General features: G+C 49.9%; 1 protein-coding gene and 1 long non-coding RNA gene across 2 annotated transcripts; both read right to left on the bottom strand.

The window, feature by feature from the left end:
• Positions 1–13209: 13209 nt before the first annotated feature.
• Positions 13210–17060, bottom strand: LOC121040197 (uncharacterized). Its single transcript, XM_040490589.1, has 2 exons — positions 14516–17060; positions 13210–14111 (listed from the first exon to the last, which is right to left on the bottom strand). The coding sequence occupies exon 1, from the start codon at positions 16988–16990 to the stop codon at positions 16034–16036; it is 957 nt and encodes a 318-aa protein (XP_040346523.1). The 5' UTR covers positions 16991–17060; the 3' UTR covers positions 13210–14111; positions 14516–16033.
• A 1439-nt stretch (positions 17061–18499) lies between these two features.
• On the bottom strand, positions 18500–20435 carry LOC121040195 (uncharacterized). The gene is made up of 2 exons (XR_005795180.1): positions 19800–20435; positions 18500–19505 (listed from the first exon to the last, which is right to left on the bottom strand). It is a non-coding gene; the product is annotated as an uncharacterized LOC121040195 (long non-coding RNA).
• Positions 20436–20801: the final 366 nt, after the last annotated feature.

Raw genomic sequence — 20801 nt, 5'->3', positions numbered from 1 at the left:
GACAAATCTGTTTCTTCATTTCCAGTTCCCGTGAGCTCTTTCTTTTTGGTGCCCCCCGCCCCGGGTCCTTTTGGGACCGCCAGGCCAGCGCCATACGGGGGTGGGGGGCGAGCGGGCGTTTCTGCCTCGCTGCCGATCTGCCAAAGAAAGCTTTTGACATTTTACCAATAAAGACGTGTCTTCTACAGATCTTTGGGGCAGGGGTCTTTCACCAGGTGAAGGCGTGTCTTTACATTCCTTGTTGTCTAAGAGCTCCTTTATTTCATGAATGGATATTGAACTCCATCGGATGCTTTGTGCCCATCTACCAGGTTAATGGCATGATCTTTCCCCTGTCCTCTGTTACCGTGGCAGACGACCATGAACTTCCCACTGCTAAACCCACCATCGTACCCGCGAGTGAGATTTGCCTGTCATATTTCCTCCTTCTATTGTCCTTCTTTCTGTTCCGCGTCCAAGCAAACCGGCCTCACAAAGCGAGCTGGGCCGCTTCCTCTTCTTTCTCTGCAAGTGTTGGCGGAGGGGAGGCACGCTTGTTCCTGAAACGTGCGGTAGAATTCTCTGGTGAAGCCATCTGGGCCTGGTGTCTTCTTTGTGGGAAGGCTCTTAGCTTTAGATGCGACAGTTACAAGATTGCTTAGATTTTCCCTTTCTTTCTGTGCCAATTTTGGAGCATTGTATTTTTCTGGGAGTGTATCCGTTTCGTGTTAAATCACACAACTTCTTCCACAGCGGCCTCTAGCTGGCTTCCCGTAGCGGCCGTGACGACTCACGACGGAGTCGGCGGCTTCACGTGAGCGCGAATGTATCCGCTCCCTGGCTGGAGGCCAAGACCAAAACGGGTCACACGGGGCTGAAATCCAGGTGTCAGCAAGGCCAGGCTCCCTCTAGAGGCTCCAGGGAAGAATCCAATTCTTGGCCTTTGCCAGCTGCTAGTGGCCACTCGCGCTCTTCAGCTTCCGGCCTCTCCCCTCCCCTCCAAGGAGCATCATCCGGACTCTGCCTTTACCATCGGCCTCCCCCGCGAGCTGATCTCCAGTCCCCCTCTTATAAGGACGCTTGTCATCATAGGTCAGGCCTACCCCCTAGTGCAGGAGACCCTCTCTCCATCTCAAGGTCTTGCATTCCACCCGCAAAGTCCCTTCGCCGTGTCAGGGAACAGGTTCCAGACAGCAGGACCCCATGTCGACGCAGGCCGTTACCCAGCCTGCCGCCCCCTGTCCCCGTCTCTTTCGTGTCTGCAAGACCGTCGACGTCTGCCTTCTCAATCCCCACCTGGCATCTGGGCCCCTTGTAGACAAGGGTGAATGGCCGGACCAGGCCGGCCGGAGCCGCGTGTCCAAAGGGAAATTCAGAGAGACAGGAGCCCTCACCGATGGGCGGGCCACCTGCCCCTCCTTCTGTGCAAGGGCACTGCCATCTAATCTGGACGGATGTCAGATCCCACCATAAAGGGCCTCAACCCCTGGGCGGTGGAACTTTGCAGGATTAGGAAACCGCTTTCCCTGGCCCAGTCACAGGCCGGGATCAAGAGCCGTGTGCTGGGCAGACCCTGGGCCCCAGCTCTGTGCCCGCTCTAGCCCCTCCGGGAGGTGCTGGCCTTGGGAACCTCACCAGGAACACCTGTCTTAAGCACTTGGCTCTACCTGGCGGGAAAGGAGCTGTGGGATGCTTACGTTTTTGCCTGAGGCCAGTCGCCCGGGCTCAGACAAGTTAACCCTTTCCCCGCAAGTATTTTCAAAGCATTAATATCTGTTTTTGTGAATGTCCTCGTACTTGTCTATTTCACTCACCTCGGAGCTCATTTTTATTAGTTCCTTCTATTTGTTTTGGTTTTATTCTTGCTTTTCTTGTCTTTGGGCCCTTGAGATGAATGCTCAGCTCATTAATTTCCAGTCCCGGTTATTTTCTAAAGCATCTATTGACGACTCTACCTCTCTCTCTGAGCCCCGCGCACCTGCCTCACGCACGTTGCCACGCCCTTACTTTTCTTTCCGTTCAGCTCAAATATTATCTAACGTGCGTGATGATTTTTCCCTTGCCTGGTGGATGACTTCGGTGACCATTTCTTAACTCAGAGTTATCTTTCTGTTACTGGTCTCTAACTTCATTACCTCGTGTCCCCAGATCACGCGTTGACTTCAATCCTGTGAAATTTTATTGCGATTTGTTTTATGGCCAGAAATACGGTCAAGCCTTTAACAGTGTCTCTCTCGTCTGGGTCTGAAAATAATATGCGTCCTGCGATTGGACGCAGTCCTCCTTATATGCCAATTAGATCAAGTCCACTGTGTATTTCAAGTCTCTGTGTCCATACTGATGTCTTCTTGTCTGCTTATCGTACCAATTACGGAGATCTCATGACGACTGTGAGTTTTTCTGCCGCTCGGCGTCATTCTATTCCGCCTTAGGTATTTGAGGCTGTGTTACTAGGTGCATACAAACTTAGAATTGTCACATTGTCCTGGTGCATATACCCTTTATCGCTATGAAGTATTTCTATCGTCCAGTGGTTTTTTTCGTTTCTTGCTATTTTGTCTATTATTGATCAAGTTCTACTGATTTTCTTTTGGTTGCTGTTCACTTGACGTAGGTTTTCCTTCCCTCTTCCTTTCCACTTTGCTGCATCCTTAAGTTCCAGACAGATCTCTTGTAAACAGTACGTAGAGTTTTGAAAAATCATTCTGACAAGCTCTGCCTTTCAACTGGAAGATTTGGCCCCTGTAAGTGTAGTCTAATTTCTGATATCTCTGGTTTAAATCCATTGTCTTCCTATGTGTCTTTATTTGTCTAAGATCTTCTATGTTCTTTTTCCTCTCGGTATTTGTCTTTTGGAGTTGATTGAGGTTCTTTTAATTCTATTTTTGCCCTCTGTTAGTTTGTTTTGTTTGTTTTTTTTTTTTTTAATTTATTTTTGGGACAGAGAGAGACAGAGCATGAACAGGGGAGGGGCAGAGAGAGAGGGAGACACAGAATCTGAAACAGGCTCCAGGCTCCAGCTGTCAGCACAGAGCCTGACGCGGGGCTCGAACTCACAGACCGCGAGATCGTGACCTGGCTGAAGTCGGACGCTTAACCGACTGCGCCACCCAGGCGCCCCACCCTCTGTTAGTTTGAATATTCTGTTGTGGTTTTTGTAGAAATGTCAAGACCTCTCCTTTACAGAGACAGAATGCGAATTGCTACTTTTCCACTTTCTCAGACAATGCAAAGGCCTGAGATTTGTTTAACTTTACCATCTTCCCAATTTGCATGCTCTGTGTTCCCATATGTTATTTCCACGCATATTTTTAAAGTTTTTTTTAATTTATTTTGAGAGAGCAAGAAAGAACAGACAAGCCGAGGAGGGACAGAGAGAGAGAGAGAGAGAGAGAGAATCCCAAGCAGGCTCCACACTGTCAGCACAGAGCCCGATGCGAGGCTCGAACTCACAAGCCTCGAGATCATGACCTGAGTCCAGATCAAGAGTCTCAGAGGCTTAACCCTCTGAGCCACCGAGGCGCCCCTCCGTGCATATTTTAAGTTCCGTAAGAAAGCATATAGAGTCTATAGTCATTTAGATTTTTTCGCAAATCTGAGAGGCAACAAATCAAATGTATTCAGATACAATTTGCATACCATAAATTTCTCCTGTTTGAAGTGTACGAGTCAATGTTTTTAAGTTTATTCACAGAGTTGGTGCAACCATCACAATAAATCAATTTTAGAACATTTGTATCTCGTCCCCCAGGGAAACCTGGCACCCATCACCAGAGACTTCCCATTACCCCCCCCCCCCCCCCCGTAATTTCAGACCTGGAAAACTTGACCTTCCTCCAGAGAGAACTTCCTTTCCTTCTCCAGGTGCTTGGGGACCCAGCGTTCTAGATTTCCTTTAATACAGAGATTGCGAGTTTTGACACCGTACTGATGACCCGGAAGAACACTGGGGCATGTAAATTTACTCTTCGTGCTAAGACCCCTTCGGGACCAAACCCTAAATGCAGGCTGAGGAGCGTTTGGCAGGACTCCTGGCCTTGGCCAGCCGCAGACCCCAATTCGTGTCCCCCCAGCCCTGGGAGCCTGACACGGTGCAGCTGGGCCTCTTATTGTCCTCTTCCATACTGATGAGGTTTTGGGGGGACGGTGGGGTTCGTGGGGTTCGGAGCTGACCGCCAAGAGAGATTTCTTGAAGACAGCTTTGGTGCAAAAAGGTGGTTTTATTAAAGCACGGGGACAGGACCCGTGGGCAGAAAGAGCTGTCCAGGATCAGGAGGAGACTCTGGTTATATACTCGGGAGTGGGGGGGGGGGGGGGGGCAGGTAAAGTCCAGTGGAAGTTTCCAGTGAGATTTTCATATGCTAAAGACTCCCAGGACACTGGAGGCTTAGCTACAGTCAAGCTAAGGTTGTTTTTCCCTCCAGCAAAACATCGGCACTGAGACAGCAGGGAGTTCTGGGGAAACATTTTACTCTGCCGGCCTCCGGTATTTGTCGATCAGCGGCAGGTTACAAGGAAACTTAATTCCACCTGCCATCTCCTTCTGCCTTTGTTCCCCACATGTGGAAGGGAGGGTGATGTTGGGGCTCCGGGAAACAGAGTCTATAGGTTTCTGGAGATGAGGCTGTTGATAAGATTGCCTTCTTCTTGTAATTTACTAAGATATTTGCAAACTGATCTCTATCAGTCACCCACTTGGTTTTCCCCTTTCCTTTGTCCTCGGGCAGCCAGGAGTGCCTGAGGAATGTCACACGTGTCCCACCTGGCAGGGGAGGGGGGTTGTGGCCTGGCAGCTTGTCTTAAGCTCCCTCACCGACGTTCCAGCCCAGCCGGAGGGGAGCCCTAAACGCAGGCTCCGCTTTCTGGATTTCCATCTTCTCTCAGACCTTACTCACCACCTTGTTACTCCCTGGCGCTTCTAGGAAGATGTTTAAAACCCTCCCTCCAGCTGTCGCCCTATCGTTGGTGTTTCCATGACGTCATCTACGATTATTTGCAGGGCAGGGACGCCTTGTCCCGTCGGATGCAGAGGAACATCCGCTGTAGCTGGGCTATGGGTGACAGAGCACAGCCCCCTCGGCCCTCAGGGACTTCTCTTTCCAGGATACAGGGCTGTCTTCTCCCTTCTTGTTTGTCCAAATCACACCGCTGTTCCCTGGGGAACTATCTTCTGTATCTGGACTTGGTTTTAAGAACAAAAGCCAGAAGGCATTGCCGGCAAATTCCTGTTTCTTGCCCGGCACGAAGTCCTTTCTCCGCCTTAAAGCTAACTGCTTGGTGCGCCCCTTCGGGGAAGGGGAAGCAAATACAAAAGAACGTCTTCAGTATTCTCCAGCCGCGTGTGTGTCCGACTTGCATGGGATTTCAGTTAAGGAAAGATTGAAAGGTAAATGCTATGTGTGACTCTTTCAAAAACGATGAGCCAGGCTGCCTGGGATTTCAGTCTGGGCTCCACCGAGTTCTGGGCTGGGAACCTGACCCTGCACATCTTTATGAGTCTCTCGCCTCTCTTTCTTCTTATGTTTATTTATCACACACACACACACACACACACACACACACACAGTGTGAGTGGGGGAGGAGCAGAGAGAGAGGGAGACACAGAATCCGAAGCAGGCTCCGGGCTCTGAGCTGTCAGCACAGAGCCCGACGTGGGGCTTGAACCCATGGACTGTGAGATCGTGATCTGAGTCGAAGTCGGACACTTAACCGACTAAACCACCCAGCCCCTTCCCACTCCCCACCCCCCCCAGCCCCCACCCCCAGTCTCTTCTCACTGCTTAATCAACTGGTAAACCTCTACCGGTCAACCTCTGAGTTAATTACTGCAATTATCCCCCTAGGCACTATTTGAAGTGCCCGGCCCAGGTATTATTAATCTTCAAGACACCTGACCTGCTGCCTTCTCGAGAACAAAAAAGTGGAATCAGAGATTCTGTAGCCGGCAGCCTGGGGGGGGGGGGGGGGCGCGCATTTGGGTGTCACCCACATCCCGCCATCCTGGAGAAAGGGTGGTCCCCGAATACTTACTGGCAGGTGCAGACGGCAAATGAAGGACCCAGGCTGATGGATCTGGATGGGGGCCCATGGGCTGGGGTTGGGGTGGGGGAGGGTGGAGAGAGACTATGCATTTTAAGTGACAGACACAAGGGAGTGTTTCCCAGCGCTGATGCTGAGAGACCTCAGGCCTAAAAGACCAGAAGGAGAGAAAAGATGCTTTATTCTAATAAATCAGTGTGGGAGAGCTCAAACAAAATGTTCTTGTTCATTCTGAATGAGTATTGGCCCGCTTAAGGCTCTGAGAAGAACTGGGGGGAAAGAAAGGAGCGATCGTTATTTTATCCTCCATTCCCCTGGATGAAATTCCTGCAGGAAGGACTCTGTTTCCTTCCGATGCGTCTCCACGGCGCTGTTCTTAATGCGCACACTGGAAAGCGGATTCTTTCTCATCTCTTAGGAAGTGCTGGTGTTGGGGGAAGGAAATGATAAAAATATAAGCAGAAACTAATGACTAAGAAACAGAGAGACAATAGGATGTGTTGCGTCAGTAGCTGATTCTTTAAAAAATAAATGAGTTACCATAGTCGATCTCTGCCCGATCGAATCAGGAAAAGAAGACAATCGATTAAATTAAGAAGAAGGCAAAGGACATCGGGGATACAAGGAGGGTGTTCTGAAAGCCGAAGAGAATGCCGTGCGCAATTTTATGCTGGTAGATTGGAAAATCTCCCTGAGATGGACGATTTTCTATGAAAGTCTCCAAAATGATGAAAGTGGAAATAGCCGATCTGGGATAAAACTGTCATTCATCATCCCTGTTACCTGATACCAGAAATCACGGCCAATTACATTTAACGAGAAACTAATCAGTGGGTGGGTGTCCTCAGTGAGGAGACAGACGTTCGTTCTTATCTGCCCAGGAAATGTGGCTCTAACTGGCCATCCCCAGGAGAGCACCTGCAGGAAACTACCGGAACTACTGTCGCATCACGCACGCATTTGCACAGCAGTTCATGAGCCCGAGCCCCGCGTGGGGCTCCGTGCTGACAGCTGGGAGCCGGGAGCCTGCTTCGAATTCTGTGTCTCCCTCGCTCTCTGCCCCTCCCCCGCTCACGCTCTGTATCTCTCTCAAAAATAAATAAACGTTAAAAATTAAAAAAAAAAAAAAAGAACACTTTCTCTAGGCAGGTGGAAAAGTCTAGGTTCCTTTTATTGTTTCGTTAATACGCTAATTTCTGCAGCGAACGTGTACTACTTTTTTAAAAATAGAACAAATCGATAAACGGGATGCAAAGTGAAGTTCATGAGAAGTAATAGGTAGGTGTGAGTAGCCTGCCCATTTTTGAAAAGGGACAGTGATGAGGGATGGTTTGCTCAGTCAACTCTTCACATACATGTTTTTACGTGTATTTATTTTTGAGAGGCAGACGGACGATAGAAGATTGGGGTGACACAAGATTCGTGGGGTCCGGAGCCGACGGCCAAGAAAGAATTCTTGAAGACGTCTTTGGTGCAAAAAGATGATTTTATTAAAGCCCGGGGACAGGACCCGTGGGCAGGAAGAGCTGCGCTGGGGTCGTGAGGGGTAACTCATTACACGCCCCCCCCCCCCCAGGTTGGCAGGGGGCAGGGATAGAGTAGATCTCTCAGGTATTTTGGAAGCAAGGTTTCCAGGACCTTGAGGGGCTGGCTGTGGCCGGGGGAACGTCATTTATTACCGTTTAGTAAAAACCCTGCAGAAGGGAGAGGGGGGCCGTAAACTTGGAGTAGGATTGCCAGCATATAACTGGGGGCAGTTCAGATAAGGAAGTACATTTACAGGATCCTCGGTGGGGATAATGTGAGGCTAAGGTCCTCTTTTGCCCCCAGCAGAGTGTCATCGGGGCAGCTGAGCTCCTAGAGGGAGGTCACTTTTGGTTTCAAGGACTTGTCAATGGGCTGTAGGCAGCAAGGGAATTTAATTTTTCATCTGCCCGAGTTTCCCCGCAGCACCACGGCAAGCACTTAAACCCCTTGCCTTTGTTCTTGGGGGGCCGGGAGTCTCTGAAGAATATTCTACCCGGGGGTGGGGGCGCTGTTAGCCTGTATTTTGCCCTCAGCCTGCCCCCAAGCTCCCTCATCACAGGGGAGAAGCAGAGAGAGAGAGAGGGAAAGAGAGAGAGAGGGAATCCGAAATAGGCTCCGCACTATCAGCACAGAGCCCGATTCGGGGCTGGAACTCACCAACTGCCTATCAAACCTTTAAAATTGAAAGCACCAGGGGGACGCCTGGTTGGCTCCGTTGGTGAAGTGTCCAACTTCGGTTCAGGTCATGATCTCATAGTTCGTGAGTTCAAGCCCTGCATCCGGCTCTGTGCTGACAGCTCAGAGCCCGGAGCCGGTTTCGGATTCAGCGTCTCCCTCTCTCTCTCTGCCCCTCCCCCGCTCACGTTCACACGCGCTCTTTCTCTCTCCCAAAAATAAATAAACAGTTAAAAAAATTTTTTTTTATCGAGAGCAATATGAATCATGAACACAAAAAAAGCGTTTTTCTTTCTCTCCTTCATTGTTTCCAAAGGTCAATTCATGTTTAGGCTGTAGAAAGCTGCAACACCACTCCTAACCCAGGAATGAGAAAAAAAAGGCAGGACCTACAAAACCAGTTTTTCTTGAGCCTGTGAGGGAGCTAAGCCCATCCCCAGTGGAATCGTGGCCAGCCCCTCTGCGGAGAGGCAGGATGTGTGGACCGCTTGTCCTTTCGCAGAGCACGGAGAAAATGGACAGCCGGAACGACAACGGAGGAGAAAACAGCTAACGTTTTCGTAAATTCCGAAAGGCCTCACCCGGGGTATCGGGACCGTTTAGCATAACTGGGAGCCCCAGACGCAGCAGAGACCACGCTCACTCTCCAGCCCTCCCGAGGGCCAGCGGGGACGGGGCTCCTACTCGACCTTGCGGGGCAGCTCCCTTTCCCGGACCCAGGCCACGGGAGCCCCGCTGCCTCTGGGGAAGAGAACAAAAGACACCTTCCATCTATCTGATGACGCTGGAAGAAGAGCCAATTGAGCCCAGAGGAAGCCGAAGCAAGGAAACCATCAAGGCAAGGACGGCGATCGATGACACGGCGGACAGAAACAGGGAGTAAATCAATGAAATAAAAGCAAATGGGACTTGGCAAAGATCAGTGAAACGGACAAAGCCTCTAATTCAGATGCTCAGAAGAAAAAAAAAAAAAAAGGACACAAACCATGAATATTACATACCAGAATCACACAGACTTCAAAAAGAGAATAGAGCAATATCAGGAAGCATTTCACGTAAACCAATTTGCTAAGGTCCGTAAAGCGGAAACATTCCTCGAAAGACACACACACCTGAAACTCACTAAAGAAATCGATGACCAGGTAGTCGAATTGGCCCCCTGAAGAAACAGAAGCCGCCACCAAACTCCGTTGGGCTGTGAACACAACTCCAGGCCCAGAGGGTATCTATCCTACAATCTTACACAAACTCTCTCAGAAGACAGACAGGGGCAGAGCTCCCAGCCTGTTTGATGAGGTGAGCGTAACCCCAATAAGAAAGACACCGCAGAAAAGGCAATCAAAGACCAACAGCCCTGCTCGTAACAAACACGAAAGATACGTAAAAAAAGATGTTAGCAAGTCAGATGCAATATTTTACAAAAGGGATAATGCTCAATCACCAAGTTGGATTTAACCCGAAAGGTAGGCTCGGTTTATCATTGGAGACGCTATCGGCTTAATTCCCCATATTCACAGAGGAAAAGAAGGAAAAAATATGATTGTCTGAGTCGCAGAAAAAGCATTTAGCACTCATTCAGCATCCATTCATGATTTAAAAAAACACAAAAAACTCTCACAAACTTTAAAAAGTCCCTCTCACGGAGGGAGGGGTGGCAATTTCACGAGTCTGACAAAGAGCATGTATGAGAAACCTTGTACTTAACATCACACCCAGTGGTGAAATATCGACCACGTTCCCCCAAAGATCAGCAATAAGGCAAGGCTATTGACTCCCATGACTCCTGGATAACATTGAACTACAAGTCCCCGCAATGTAAAGCAGCTCGAAAAGGAAACGTAAGAGCACAAAGAAGGAAAAAATGGACAGAGACTCTCTTTATCTGCAGGCGACGTGATTGCTAGGTAGAAAACCTTAAGGAGTTTGGGGGATACCTACCAGAACTATGAACCGAATTTAACAAAGTCACAGAATAAAAGCAACTAGAGAACTTAGTTTTGGTCTTAGGCATTAGCAACAAACAATTGCAAACTGAAATTTCTCAAAAGATTCCATGTGTCAAGAATTGCAAAATCCTTTCGTGATACACGTGTAAGGGCCACTAACTAAAAACCACAAAACCGTGGAGAAAACAATGAAGAAAAAAAAAAGTCCTAAATTAAGTGGGAGAGGAACCACATTCCTGTATCAGACTCAACATTAGGAAGATGTCAGTCTCAAGCACTTTCCTCTGTAATTCAATTCTTCCCCCATCAAGGTCCCAGCAGGCTTCATTAATAGAAATTGATGGAATGATTCTAAAACTTATATAGAACTGAAAAGGACTCAAAATAGATCTATGATGATAGAAGTGTTCTACTGAGCATTGTAAATGTGATTACTGTAGGTGAGGAACCAAATCTTTTCGTTTTACTTAATTTTAGTGATTTAAATAGCCACACGTGGGTCCAGTGACCCCGCCACACTGCACGGCACAGACCTGGAGCGTCTAAAGCAACCTGGGGAAGCCAGACAACTGCAGCATTCACACCCCCGCGCCCCCGCCCCGGGTTCAAAGCTTACTGTAAAGTCACAGTAATCGAGATAGCACAGTGCTGGTGTGGGAACAAAGAGATTTACGGAACAGAATAAAGAGTCCAGAAGTACACCAACGATAGTTGGTCACTGGATTTAGATAAAGTCACTAAAGCCATCCAATGGAGGAGACACAGAAAGTCGACAAGTGTTTCGAAAACAATTGGATATCCATACAGGGAAGAACAAAAAACAAAACACATTTGAACCCTCATACCATCCACAAAATATTGACTTGAGATGAATCAGAGACCTACATGTGAAAGTCAAAAGTACATTTTTTAAGAAGAAATTAAAGAGTATCTTTTCATCGTGTGGGTTGACAAGTTTTTTGAACTGGGGTTGGGGTGGGGTGGGTAGAGCACTAGGGAAATTTCTGGCTGGTGACGTTCTGTATCTTGATAGGGGCTTGGCTGACGGCTGTGTGTGCATTTTTCAAAACCCGCTGAACCGTGGACCTAAGACCGATGCTTTCATTGTCTGTGAATTAACCCCCCAGAAGCAAAGAACTGTAAACAGATACTGAAGTCTAGTTGATGACATGCATTCTCAGGTCCTTTGGAGTGAAGTGTACTCATATCTTTAACCTACTTTGCTACACATTCAAGAGATCTATCAAGGATGGGGAGAAGGATGGATGGATGGATATGCGGTACAGGAAATGTAGCAAAATGTTACTGATAGAATCTAGTTGGTGGACACATGGATGTTTACTACACAGGTTTTTCCCCAACTTCTATGTATGTTGGGAATGTTTCATAAAATGTTGGGGGGAAAGGAAGGTATACCAATGGCTGGTACCAAAAAAAAAAAATGCTCAGCATCATTAGAAATCAAGGAAATGCAAACTAAAGCCATTATGAGATGCGATTAAACGCCCACCAGAAAGGCTGAGATTAGAAATGAGTGGCAGTACGAAGCGAAGACAGAAAGGTACATCGTCATGAACTCTCATACACAGCTAACATCAACAGAAAGGCTGGCCGTTTCTTATACTTGATACACCTCACCTCTGACCCAGCGATTCAGCTCCTGGGTATTTACCCAAGAGAAATGGAAGCACAGGTGCACAAAAAGACTTCTAAGGAACTGCTCACAGCAACTTCATTCGTGTTTGCTCAACCTGGAAATGGCCTAGATGTCCATGAACATGGTCTACCCGTAGAATGGAGCACTAATCAGCAATAAGCAAGAATGAACCACTAACGTATGATGCCAACATGGATGAATCTCAAATACAACGTGATGAGCAGAAGAAGCCTGGACACAAAAGAATGCACGCTCTAGGAGTCCATGTGTATATTAAGTTGCAGAACAGTCCAAGCCAATCCGTGGGCGTAGAAATTGAAAGAGCGGTGGCAGAGATGAGAAGAGACCATCTGGGAGAAGGCACGGGGAACTCTCTGGAGTGATGGAAATTCTCCGTCTTGATTTTGGTGGTGGTTATATGGGAGAGACATTTGTCAAAACATATCAAAGAATGAATTTAGGTTCTGTATGTAAATTCTATCTGTATCACTGCACGTAAATTTGTATCTCAATTTTTTAAAAAATGAATATATATCACAAGCCAGGGAAGAATAGCTATGAAAGTTACATACCTCCATGTAATGAAACATTATGAAATCCTTAGCTTAGCTGCAAATAACGTTTTTAACAACATGATAAAACACGCATCATATGAGGTCAATTTTATGAAGGACACAAAATTGTATATTCAGTGTAATCCCCAACCTGGAAAAAAATAACAACTATTTCCTTGAGTCTAAGATGCTATTGATCTTAGGACTAAACACAGATTTTAGGGGCACCCGGGCGGCTCAGTCGGTTGAGAGTCCAACTTTGGCTCAGATCATGGTCTCAAGGTTAGTGAGTTCTACCCCCCGTGTTGGTCCTCTAGTAAGGACCTGCTTGGCATTCTCTCTCTCTCTCAAAAATTAATAAACATTAAAATAAAGACTAAACACTGATTTTAATAACTTTTCCTCTTTGATTCCTCGACCAAGTTTGAGTCTGAGCCCCCTTCACCTTCCTTGGGCCTCCGCTCGGATATGGAGAGACCATATGGAGAGATTCTCCACTTGGAGAGACCACATCTACCCTCCTTCCCTAATACGATAAGCAGGTGGCTTTATTATTCTTCTCTCATAAGAATGAGTATTCCAATGGGACAGTGCCTCTGTCTTACCGTTACCTCTTGAGCTTCTAGAACAGCACCTGGCATACAGCAGGTACACAGTCAATGGGCTATTGTGTTTGTTTTTCTTATTCAGATTCCGAAGGTTCTTCTAAACCACTCCAGGCAGCTGAAATGCTCAGGGCAGCATCACTCTGACTTGGTGATTTTCGTGTCCTCAAACCTCCTTTAGGATTGAGAATACCAGTGTTTTTCTCTGCTTTTCTTATTTTCTTATGTTATAGCTTTATGAGGGTTTTTTTTTTTTTCATAACGTAAGTAAATTACGCGTAACTGGTTTATCGAAGAGTCTCAACTTGTTGGGAATATAAACAGAAACAATTTCATTTCTTCCCAACCCCTGATCCGAGTGGGATGCCAGACCCCCCCCTGCTTCCAAGATTTTCTTGTCATTTTTGTCTGCAGAACAGTCTCTTGGTGGTTAAGACTGGGCTCTGTTTGTTTCTAAAGAATGTTCAGCTCAAACACAGTTTGGGACCTTGTCCCCTTCCTTCTCCGTGGGGCTGGCTAGAGCTCTCTGGAGGCCTGGTGGCTTGAAGGGGCTGGCGAGGCCTTCTCTTGACTGGACCTCACTCGGCCTCGCCAGGCCACAATGACCCCCATGGTGGGGCCGCTCAGGGGAAGAAGGCGTGCTCACTCCACCCTGGCCACCTGACCCCGCTCCCATCTGCCCACCTCTGCTGGTGACGCCCCCAGGGAGGGGGTGGCAGTCACAGTCACTGCTCCGATGCACTCTTTCTTCTTCGCCACATCCTGTGGCGATCCGGGCGGCCCTCCCCCAAACAGCGACTCGGGCCCGGGCTCCCTCCATTGGATGCTACCGCCCATGGCACTACTCGGTTTCCCAGGGCGCCTTGACCATGGGCCCTGGTCAAACTGGCAGAAGGGGAGGAAGCGTGGAAGACGCTTCCCACCCAGTGGGAAAGGAAGCTTTTGGTGCAGGAAGAAGAGAAACCAAGTTTGGTGAAGAACCAGCCAGGCTGCGCAAGCTTCTGGTCCTGGGAGAAGGCAGGCCACGTGTAATCCCTTCGGGCGTGGGCGCTCAAGGCTTGTCAGCAGCCGTCTGAATCCAGAATATATACTTTATTCACTGCCTTTTCTTCTCGTGTGTGAGTCTTGGCTGCAAGAGGAAAAGCCCAGCTCAATGCCCTGCCTCAGCCATTAATGGCTTTTCCCCACAGGTGGAGGCCGTAGCAGATGTCCTGAGCCCCGGGTGGCCATTGGAGACTCACGGGCAAATCACACGAGCCCTTCCCATCATTGAAAATGCTGATCTGGGGCGCCTGGGGGGCTCAGTCCATTGAGCGTCCAGCTCCGGCTCAGGTCATGATCTCACAGTTCGTGAGTCTAAGTCCCGGGCTCTGTGCTGTTAGCTCGGAGCCTGGAACCTGCTTCAGATCTGGGTCTCCCCCTCCGTCCCTTCCCCACTCGCACTCTGTCTGTCTGTCTCTCTCTCCCAAAACTAAATAAACGTGAAAAATAATTTTTTTTTTTTTAAAGAAAAAGAAAATGCTGATCAATCACCGGAGAGGGCTGGCAGTTTTGATCAGTTTGATTGTGGCACTTGGGGAGTGACCAACAGGTTTCTAGGGACACACTGCTGTTTGGAATCCAGAAGTCTCCACAGCTACACCCAGAAGCCATGGAGCCTAGGGAAGGACGCCTGACAGAGGCACCAGGGTCAAGTCCACAGAGCCGTTTGTGATGCGGGGGTCGATCGGTCGCCTGGGGGTTCAGGGAGGCTGTGGGAGATAGTTAGGGTCACAAGCTGCTTCCTGCCCCCCAGGAGCCTGCCCACTGGGGTGGGGAGATCTCAGGAGCAGAGGCTGGGGTAGGGGAAAAGGCGGAGCAGCCACGCTGCCCGAGAACCAGCCCCACGGGACAGTGATGGGTTTCCAATGGCTCCTGGTGAAGACCAGCGACAAGCCAGATGGCGCTGGATGCCAGGGCCTGGGCAAGCCACACCGTGGGGTCTGCCAGCCAGACAACCGTCGGGGACCAGTTTAATCTTGTGGTTTCAGGCTCTGCCCTCTCAGTGGGAATTTCCCAGCGGGAGGACAGGCATGTGAAGGGTCTCCTCCCGGCCTTTGTTCGTGCAGCAGGGGAAGAAGACAAAGCTACTCAATGTTAGAAAGTCGTGGATAATACTCTTATTTGTCGGGGATAAGATTATACGAAAATCCAAGAGGATCGACTTTAAAACTTGTAAAAAAAAAATTAAGATATCATACAATGGCAGCATAAAAAATAATGCAGCATCAGTCTCTCTAATACAGCCCTGCAAAACCCATCGGGGAGAAAAAAGAAATGTGTGTCACTGGCGATAAGAAAAAAATGGCACCTGTTTTAAAAATGGCACCCATGTGGGGGCATCAGGTGTCTCAGCTGGTTAAACGTCGAACTCTTGGTTTCGTCTCAGATCACGATCTGAGGGTCGATCTCAGGGTTGGCGAGCTCGAGCCCCAGGTCAGGGTCTGCACGGAGAGCCCACACCCTCCTTGGGATTCTCTCTCTCCTCTCTCTCGGTCCCTCCCCTCCTGGCGCGCACACTCTCTCTCCCTCTCAAATACGTTTACAAAAAAAAAAAAAAAAATGGCACCAATGTGGATAAAAATACAAACTTCATATGGGACCGAAAATAGGATGTAAATGAATGGAGGACTGTAATCTGTTCCCAGAATGGATGAGTGAGCATCACAGTGATGTGCATTTTTTTTCCCAAAGACGTTTATAGGATTAATTAAATTCTTATAAGAATTCTAACGCAATTTTGTTTCATTCTAAGGTTTACCTTTAACAACCCACATTTGTAAGAGCGGATGCATACGTGCTTGTACGTGCTCGTGTGTGTGCCTGCGCTATAGTGTGTGTGTGCAAGTGAAAAAAGGCTAGGAGGGAATATATAGAAATGTTAACTATGTTTCTCCGGGTGGCGAACGTGCGGAGTTTTAATCTTTTACATATTCTAGATTTTCTAAGTTTACGCTATGCATACTACCCTGAACTACGGATGCTACCATAATCCAAACAAGTCAACAAGTACTAAGTGATGACGTTCGCCAGAGAGAGATCGAGGGAGGATAGAGAAAAGCTTGTAGCCCGCGCAGAGGTGGTGAGCGTCCTCAGGAGTGGGCGGCAGGAGGTGGAGGCAGGTGCAGGGACCGCGCACCTGCGGGGCCTTGCTGCCCCTGGGCTCCGGCGGAGAAGCCCGGCCACGATGGTTCCCGTGGTCCCCGTGGGTCCTCCCGGGGGCACCCTTGGCCCTGACCTGCTCGCTCTGGGCCGCGCACCGTGTGGGGTGCCTCCTGGACCCCCAGGTGCTGAGCTGCGGCCCCCGGCACGGTGGGCTGCTGGCCTCCGGCCACAAGTGCAGGCAAGAGGCTGGAAACCTTCCAGGCCCCACTCGCTGGGAGACGCACACGGCTCCCAGTTACCACTACCTTTCGCAGTTGAGATGTCTTCATTTCCGATCTGCCGGATGGTCCCTTTATTACATTCAAATGCTTGTGTACATACATCCAGTAGTGTGTGTGTGTGTGTGTGTGTGTGTGTGTGTGTGTGCGCGCGTGCGCGCGCGCTGCGGGTGGTCTTTCCCGTCCTGTGCCTGGAGCTGAAGAGGGAGGGTCCGGCCCAGACCCGGCGGTGGCTGGGACAACGGCCCGCGTCACACGGGAGCTGCAGCGGGTAGAGGTGAGAGACTAGACAGACAGTGGCGAGGAGGCAGGCAAAGAGGGATCTGGCGACCAGGTCCAGGTGGCGGGAATGGCGCTTCCAGCCACGTGGCGGTGGACAGTGACTCGCCCGCTCTGGCCCCACGTCCCTGCCGGTCAGGTGCTGTGAGAACACCAGCACTGCCTCGGGCTGCGGAGGGGACGTGGACGGAGTCACGGGAGGCGGCACGGCACCGACCACACAGTACACACCCGGGACAGCCTGGCAGTTACGCTTCCCGTGAAAGTCAGGAGCAAGACGGAGGACAGCAGTAGCAGCAAATGGCATCGGGTGGCAGAAAATGCACACTCAGAGCAACGGAACAGAATACAGAACCCAGAATGGAGCCGCAAACGTATGGCCAACTCACCCTTGACAAAGCAGGAAAGAACATCCAATGGAATAGAGACGGTCTCTTCAGCAAATGGTGCTGGGAAAACTGGACAGCGACTTGCAGAAGAATGAACCTGGACCACTTTCTCACACCAGACACAAAAATAAACTCAACACGGATGAGAGACCTAAACGTAAGACAGGACACCATCAACATCCTCGAGGAGAAAGCAGGCAAAAGCCTCTTTGACCTTGGTCGCAGCAACTTCCCACTCAACACGTCTCCGGAGGCTAGGGAAACAAAAGCAAAAATGAACTGTTGGGACCTCATCAAGATACAAAGCTTCTGCACAGAGAAGGAAACAATCAGCAAAACTACAAGGCAACTCACGGAATGGGAGAAGATATTTGCAAATGACACGTCAGATAAAGGGTTAGCATCCAAAATCTACAAAGAACTTATCAAACTCAACACCCAAGAAACAAATAATCCAGTGAAGAAATGGGCAAAAGACGTGAATAGACACCTTCCCCAGGAAGACATCCAGATGGCCAACCGACACGTGAAAAGATGCTCAGCACCACTCAGCATCAGGGAAATGCAAATCAAAGCCACAGTGAGATACCACCTCACACCCGTCAGAATGGCTAAAACTAACTCGGGCAACAACAGATGATGGCGAGGATGCGGAGAAAGAGGAACCCTTTTGCACGGCTGGTGGGAAGGCAAACTGGTGCCCCCGCTCTGGAAGACAGTGTGGAGGTTCTCAAAAATTAAAAATAGACCTACCCTACGACCCAGCAATCGCGCTACTAGGCAGTTATCCACGGGATACAGGGGTGCTGTTTCGAAGGCACACAGGCACCCCCGTGTTTATAGCAGCACTATCCACAATAGCCAAAGGATGGAAAGAGCCCAAATGTCCATCGATGGATGAGTGGATAAAGATGTGATGTATATACGCAATGGAGTATTACTCGGCGATCAAAAAGAATGAAATCTTGCCGTTTGCAACTATGTGGCTGGAAGCGGAGGGTATTATGCTAAGTGAAATGAGTCAGAGAAAGACAAAAATCATATGACTTCATTTATATGAGGGGACTTTAAGAGACAAAACAGATGAACATAAAGGAAGGGAAACAAAGCTAATATAAAAACAGGGAGGGGGACAAAACAGAAGAGACTCCTAAATATGGAGACCAAACTGAGGGTTACGGGAGGGATTGTGGGAGGGGGAGGGGCTCAATGGGGGAGGGGCACTAAGGAATCTACTCCTGAAATCACTGTTGCGCTAGATGCTAACTAATTTGGATGTAAATTTAAAAATATATACATAAATGAAAACATAAATAACATTGGGAAGTTCCGGAAACTCGAATAAAAGGAGGCCACAAGGTCTGAATGATGGGACAGATGGTCACAGGCCACCATCCCCGGGACGCAGACTCTGAGACGAAGGTTCACCTGCGAGACGTTTACTGGGAAGCGGTCTCCAGGTCAACACCAGCGGGGAGGGAAGGGAGCAGGACTGGTCGGGGAGAAGCCGGTGTGGTCACAGTCTCCAGGCCGGGCAGTCCCGCGGGGGGCTCTGGGGTCACCCCGTGTGGACCAGCCCTTGCGTGTATGCAGCCACAGGGAAGGAAGCAGGGCCGCGGTGAGACGGTGCCTTCATCTGCAGAACTGCCCGAGAGGGTCGGCCACCGACGCCCCCAGCGCCGGGTCAGTGAGCGCTTTCGGCCCCGGACGGGAGCCTGGGTGGCGCACCGCATCTGTTCTGGAGGCAGACAGTCGCCACTCGATGGAGACGCTGCTGGGCGCCGTGAAACCCCGAAGGGATCACTTGAAAAGCCACACAGGCTACCCCGTGCTCCGTGAGGTGGTCCGATAAAAACCCCACCGGACTCTCCTGTCAGCAGCGATGACCTGTCAGTCGGTATAAAGGACACTCACGAAAGGAGCGTGATGACGACAGGACCACATTCCCTGGGAACCATTCAGCTGCCAGGATGCTTACTGCAATTCCATTTGACAATGACGATCGTAGGCGAGTTACCTCCCAAAAGGAAGGGGGTGGTGCGAGCCCAGTGCGGCAAATCCAGAGACAGAATAGTATTCATTTATCAGCCGTATTTTCAAAAAACGTCATGATGTTGGCAAGTTCTCATCCCATATTAAGTGAGGGGAAAACAAAACAAAACAAAAACAGGCTAATGAGCATGTACAGCGTGATCCTGTTTTGTAAAGAAAGGAAACAGGACAAGTGGGTGTGGGGCTGGCTGGAGGTTCCAGTTTTCCTTGGCAGGTGGCCTGGGTGATGTGGACCCAAGACTCCCAGCTGTTGTGTGTCATGCTGTCCTTCTGGTCAACCACTGAATGTCTCCCCAGGCGGCTCTTCTGTCAGCCCCCGGGGCTGGGTGCTGGGGACACGCACGCATGGGACACCAGCTCTGCCCTCTAGGAGCGCGCCGTCTAGTGGGGGAGAGAAACATAAGCCGGATAACATAACGTGACGGTGTTTAATAGCTGTAAGCCTGGGGTGGGTGTGGGGTGTTGATCCAGGAGGGCTTCTAGGAGGAGGAAATTTGACCCCGGTCCGGTCTTTTCGCGGGACTCAGAGCACGAGGGGAGGCAGGAGGCAGGACTGAAGGGGGCGGACTGAGGGCTGTTAGGAGAAGCATGGGAAGGCCTGGGTAACAGAGCAGGTGCGGATGAGGGACATAAGGTTCCCGGCCCGGGGACGACACGAATAGAGCCAACACTCACCGAGAGGGAGACTCAGCGGGCCCCGGGACAGAGCTCCTCCAGATTGGGTACCTCCGAGCGCAAAGCAAGAGCAGGGGTCACGCAGCCACTGAGGAGGCAGGCCTTGTTCCAACCCGGGCTCCTGGTCTCAAGCTGGGCCACACTGCGGGGGGTGGCTGGGGGACCTCAGCTCCGTACCTCCACTGTCAGGCGGGGTGGGTGGCTGGGACCCTGTGACCCTCTTAGGATCGGACATCTGGGGCCAGCCAGTAGGATGCTAGTGTGTCCAGCTGGATTCTAGGCCTTTCCGTAGCAGAAGACACCGAATCGGCAAGACTAGCCAGTCGAGGCACAGATTTTAACCCCCGTTCCCAAACCACCACCCGTCATAGAGAAGCAGTTAGCGGAGGCCCCAAGGGCAAGGGCCTGGGCTGGTAGGAGGAAGGGGCCGCCCGGACACGGGCTTCCACCCTCCACACCACTCACCGAAGCAGCCGCGCCTTTCCAAGCTCCGCACCTGTTCCCAAGATCTGGGGAAACCTCAGAATGAATTGTTAAGCTCATCGGGTGAGGAAGATTAAGAAAGCCTCAAGGGGGAGAACCCTCCTGGATAGGAATACGAATTATAAAACCGAAGTCGTTTTAAGAAGGGACGCAGAGGGGAATCGGTAACACATAAGACTTTCACACATGATGAGGGAAGCAACACACAGAAAGAACTAATGGGTGATTAATTGATTATAGATGATTAATTAATACAGGATTTCAGGGTGTTTAAGTATTTGGAAGGAAGTCCATTTGGAGCCTCACCTCCCACTATATGCCGGACTAATTCTAGAAATAACCGTATCAACTCTAGGAGGAAAAGACCTTCCATTTAAAACGCTGAAAGGAGCCACAGAGGAGCTCAGCTCTTCTCCGACCAGCGGCTCTGAGCGGGCAGGACCCTTGCCGGGGGGCCTGTGGTGACCAACGGGTTTTGCAACGATGCTCGAATCTTCTCCGCCTTTTCCACTCTCCCTC

Source organism: Herpailurus yagouaroundi, unplaced genomic scaffold (genome assembly GCF_014898765.1).
Source record: "Herpailurus yagouaroundi ecotype Mexico unplaced genomic scaffold, PumYag 182, whole genome shotgun sequence".
In the NCBI taxonomy this organism is placed as follows: Eukaryota; Metazoa; Chordata; class Mammalia; order Carnivora; family Felidae; genus Herpailurus; species Herpailurus yagouaroundi.
The sequence above is the reverse complement of the archived record's forward strand: the minus strand, read 5'-3'. Positions and strand labels throughout refer to the sequence as shown.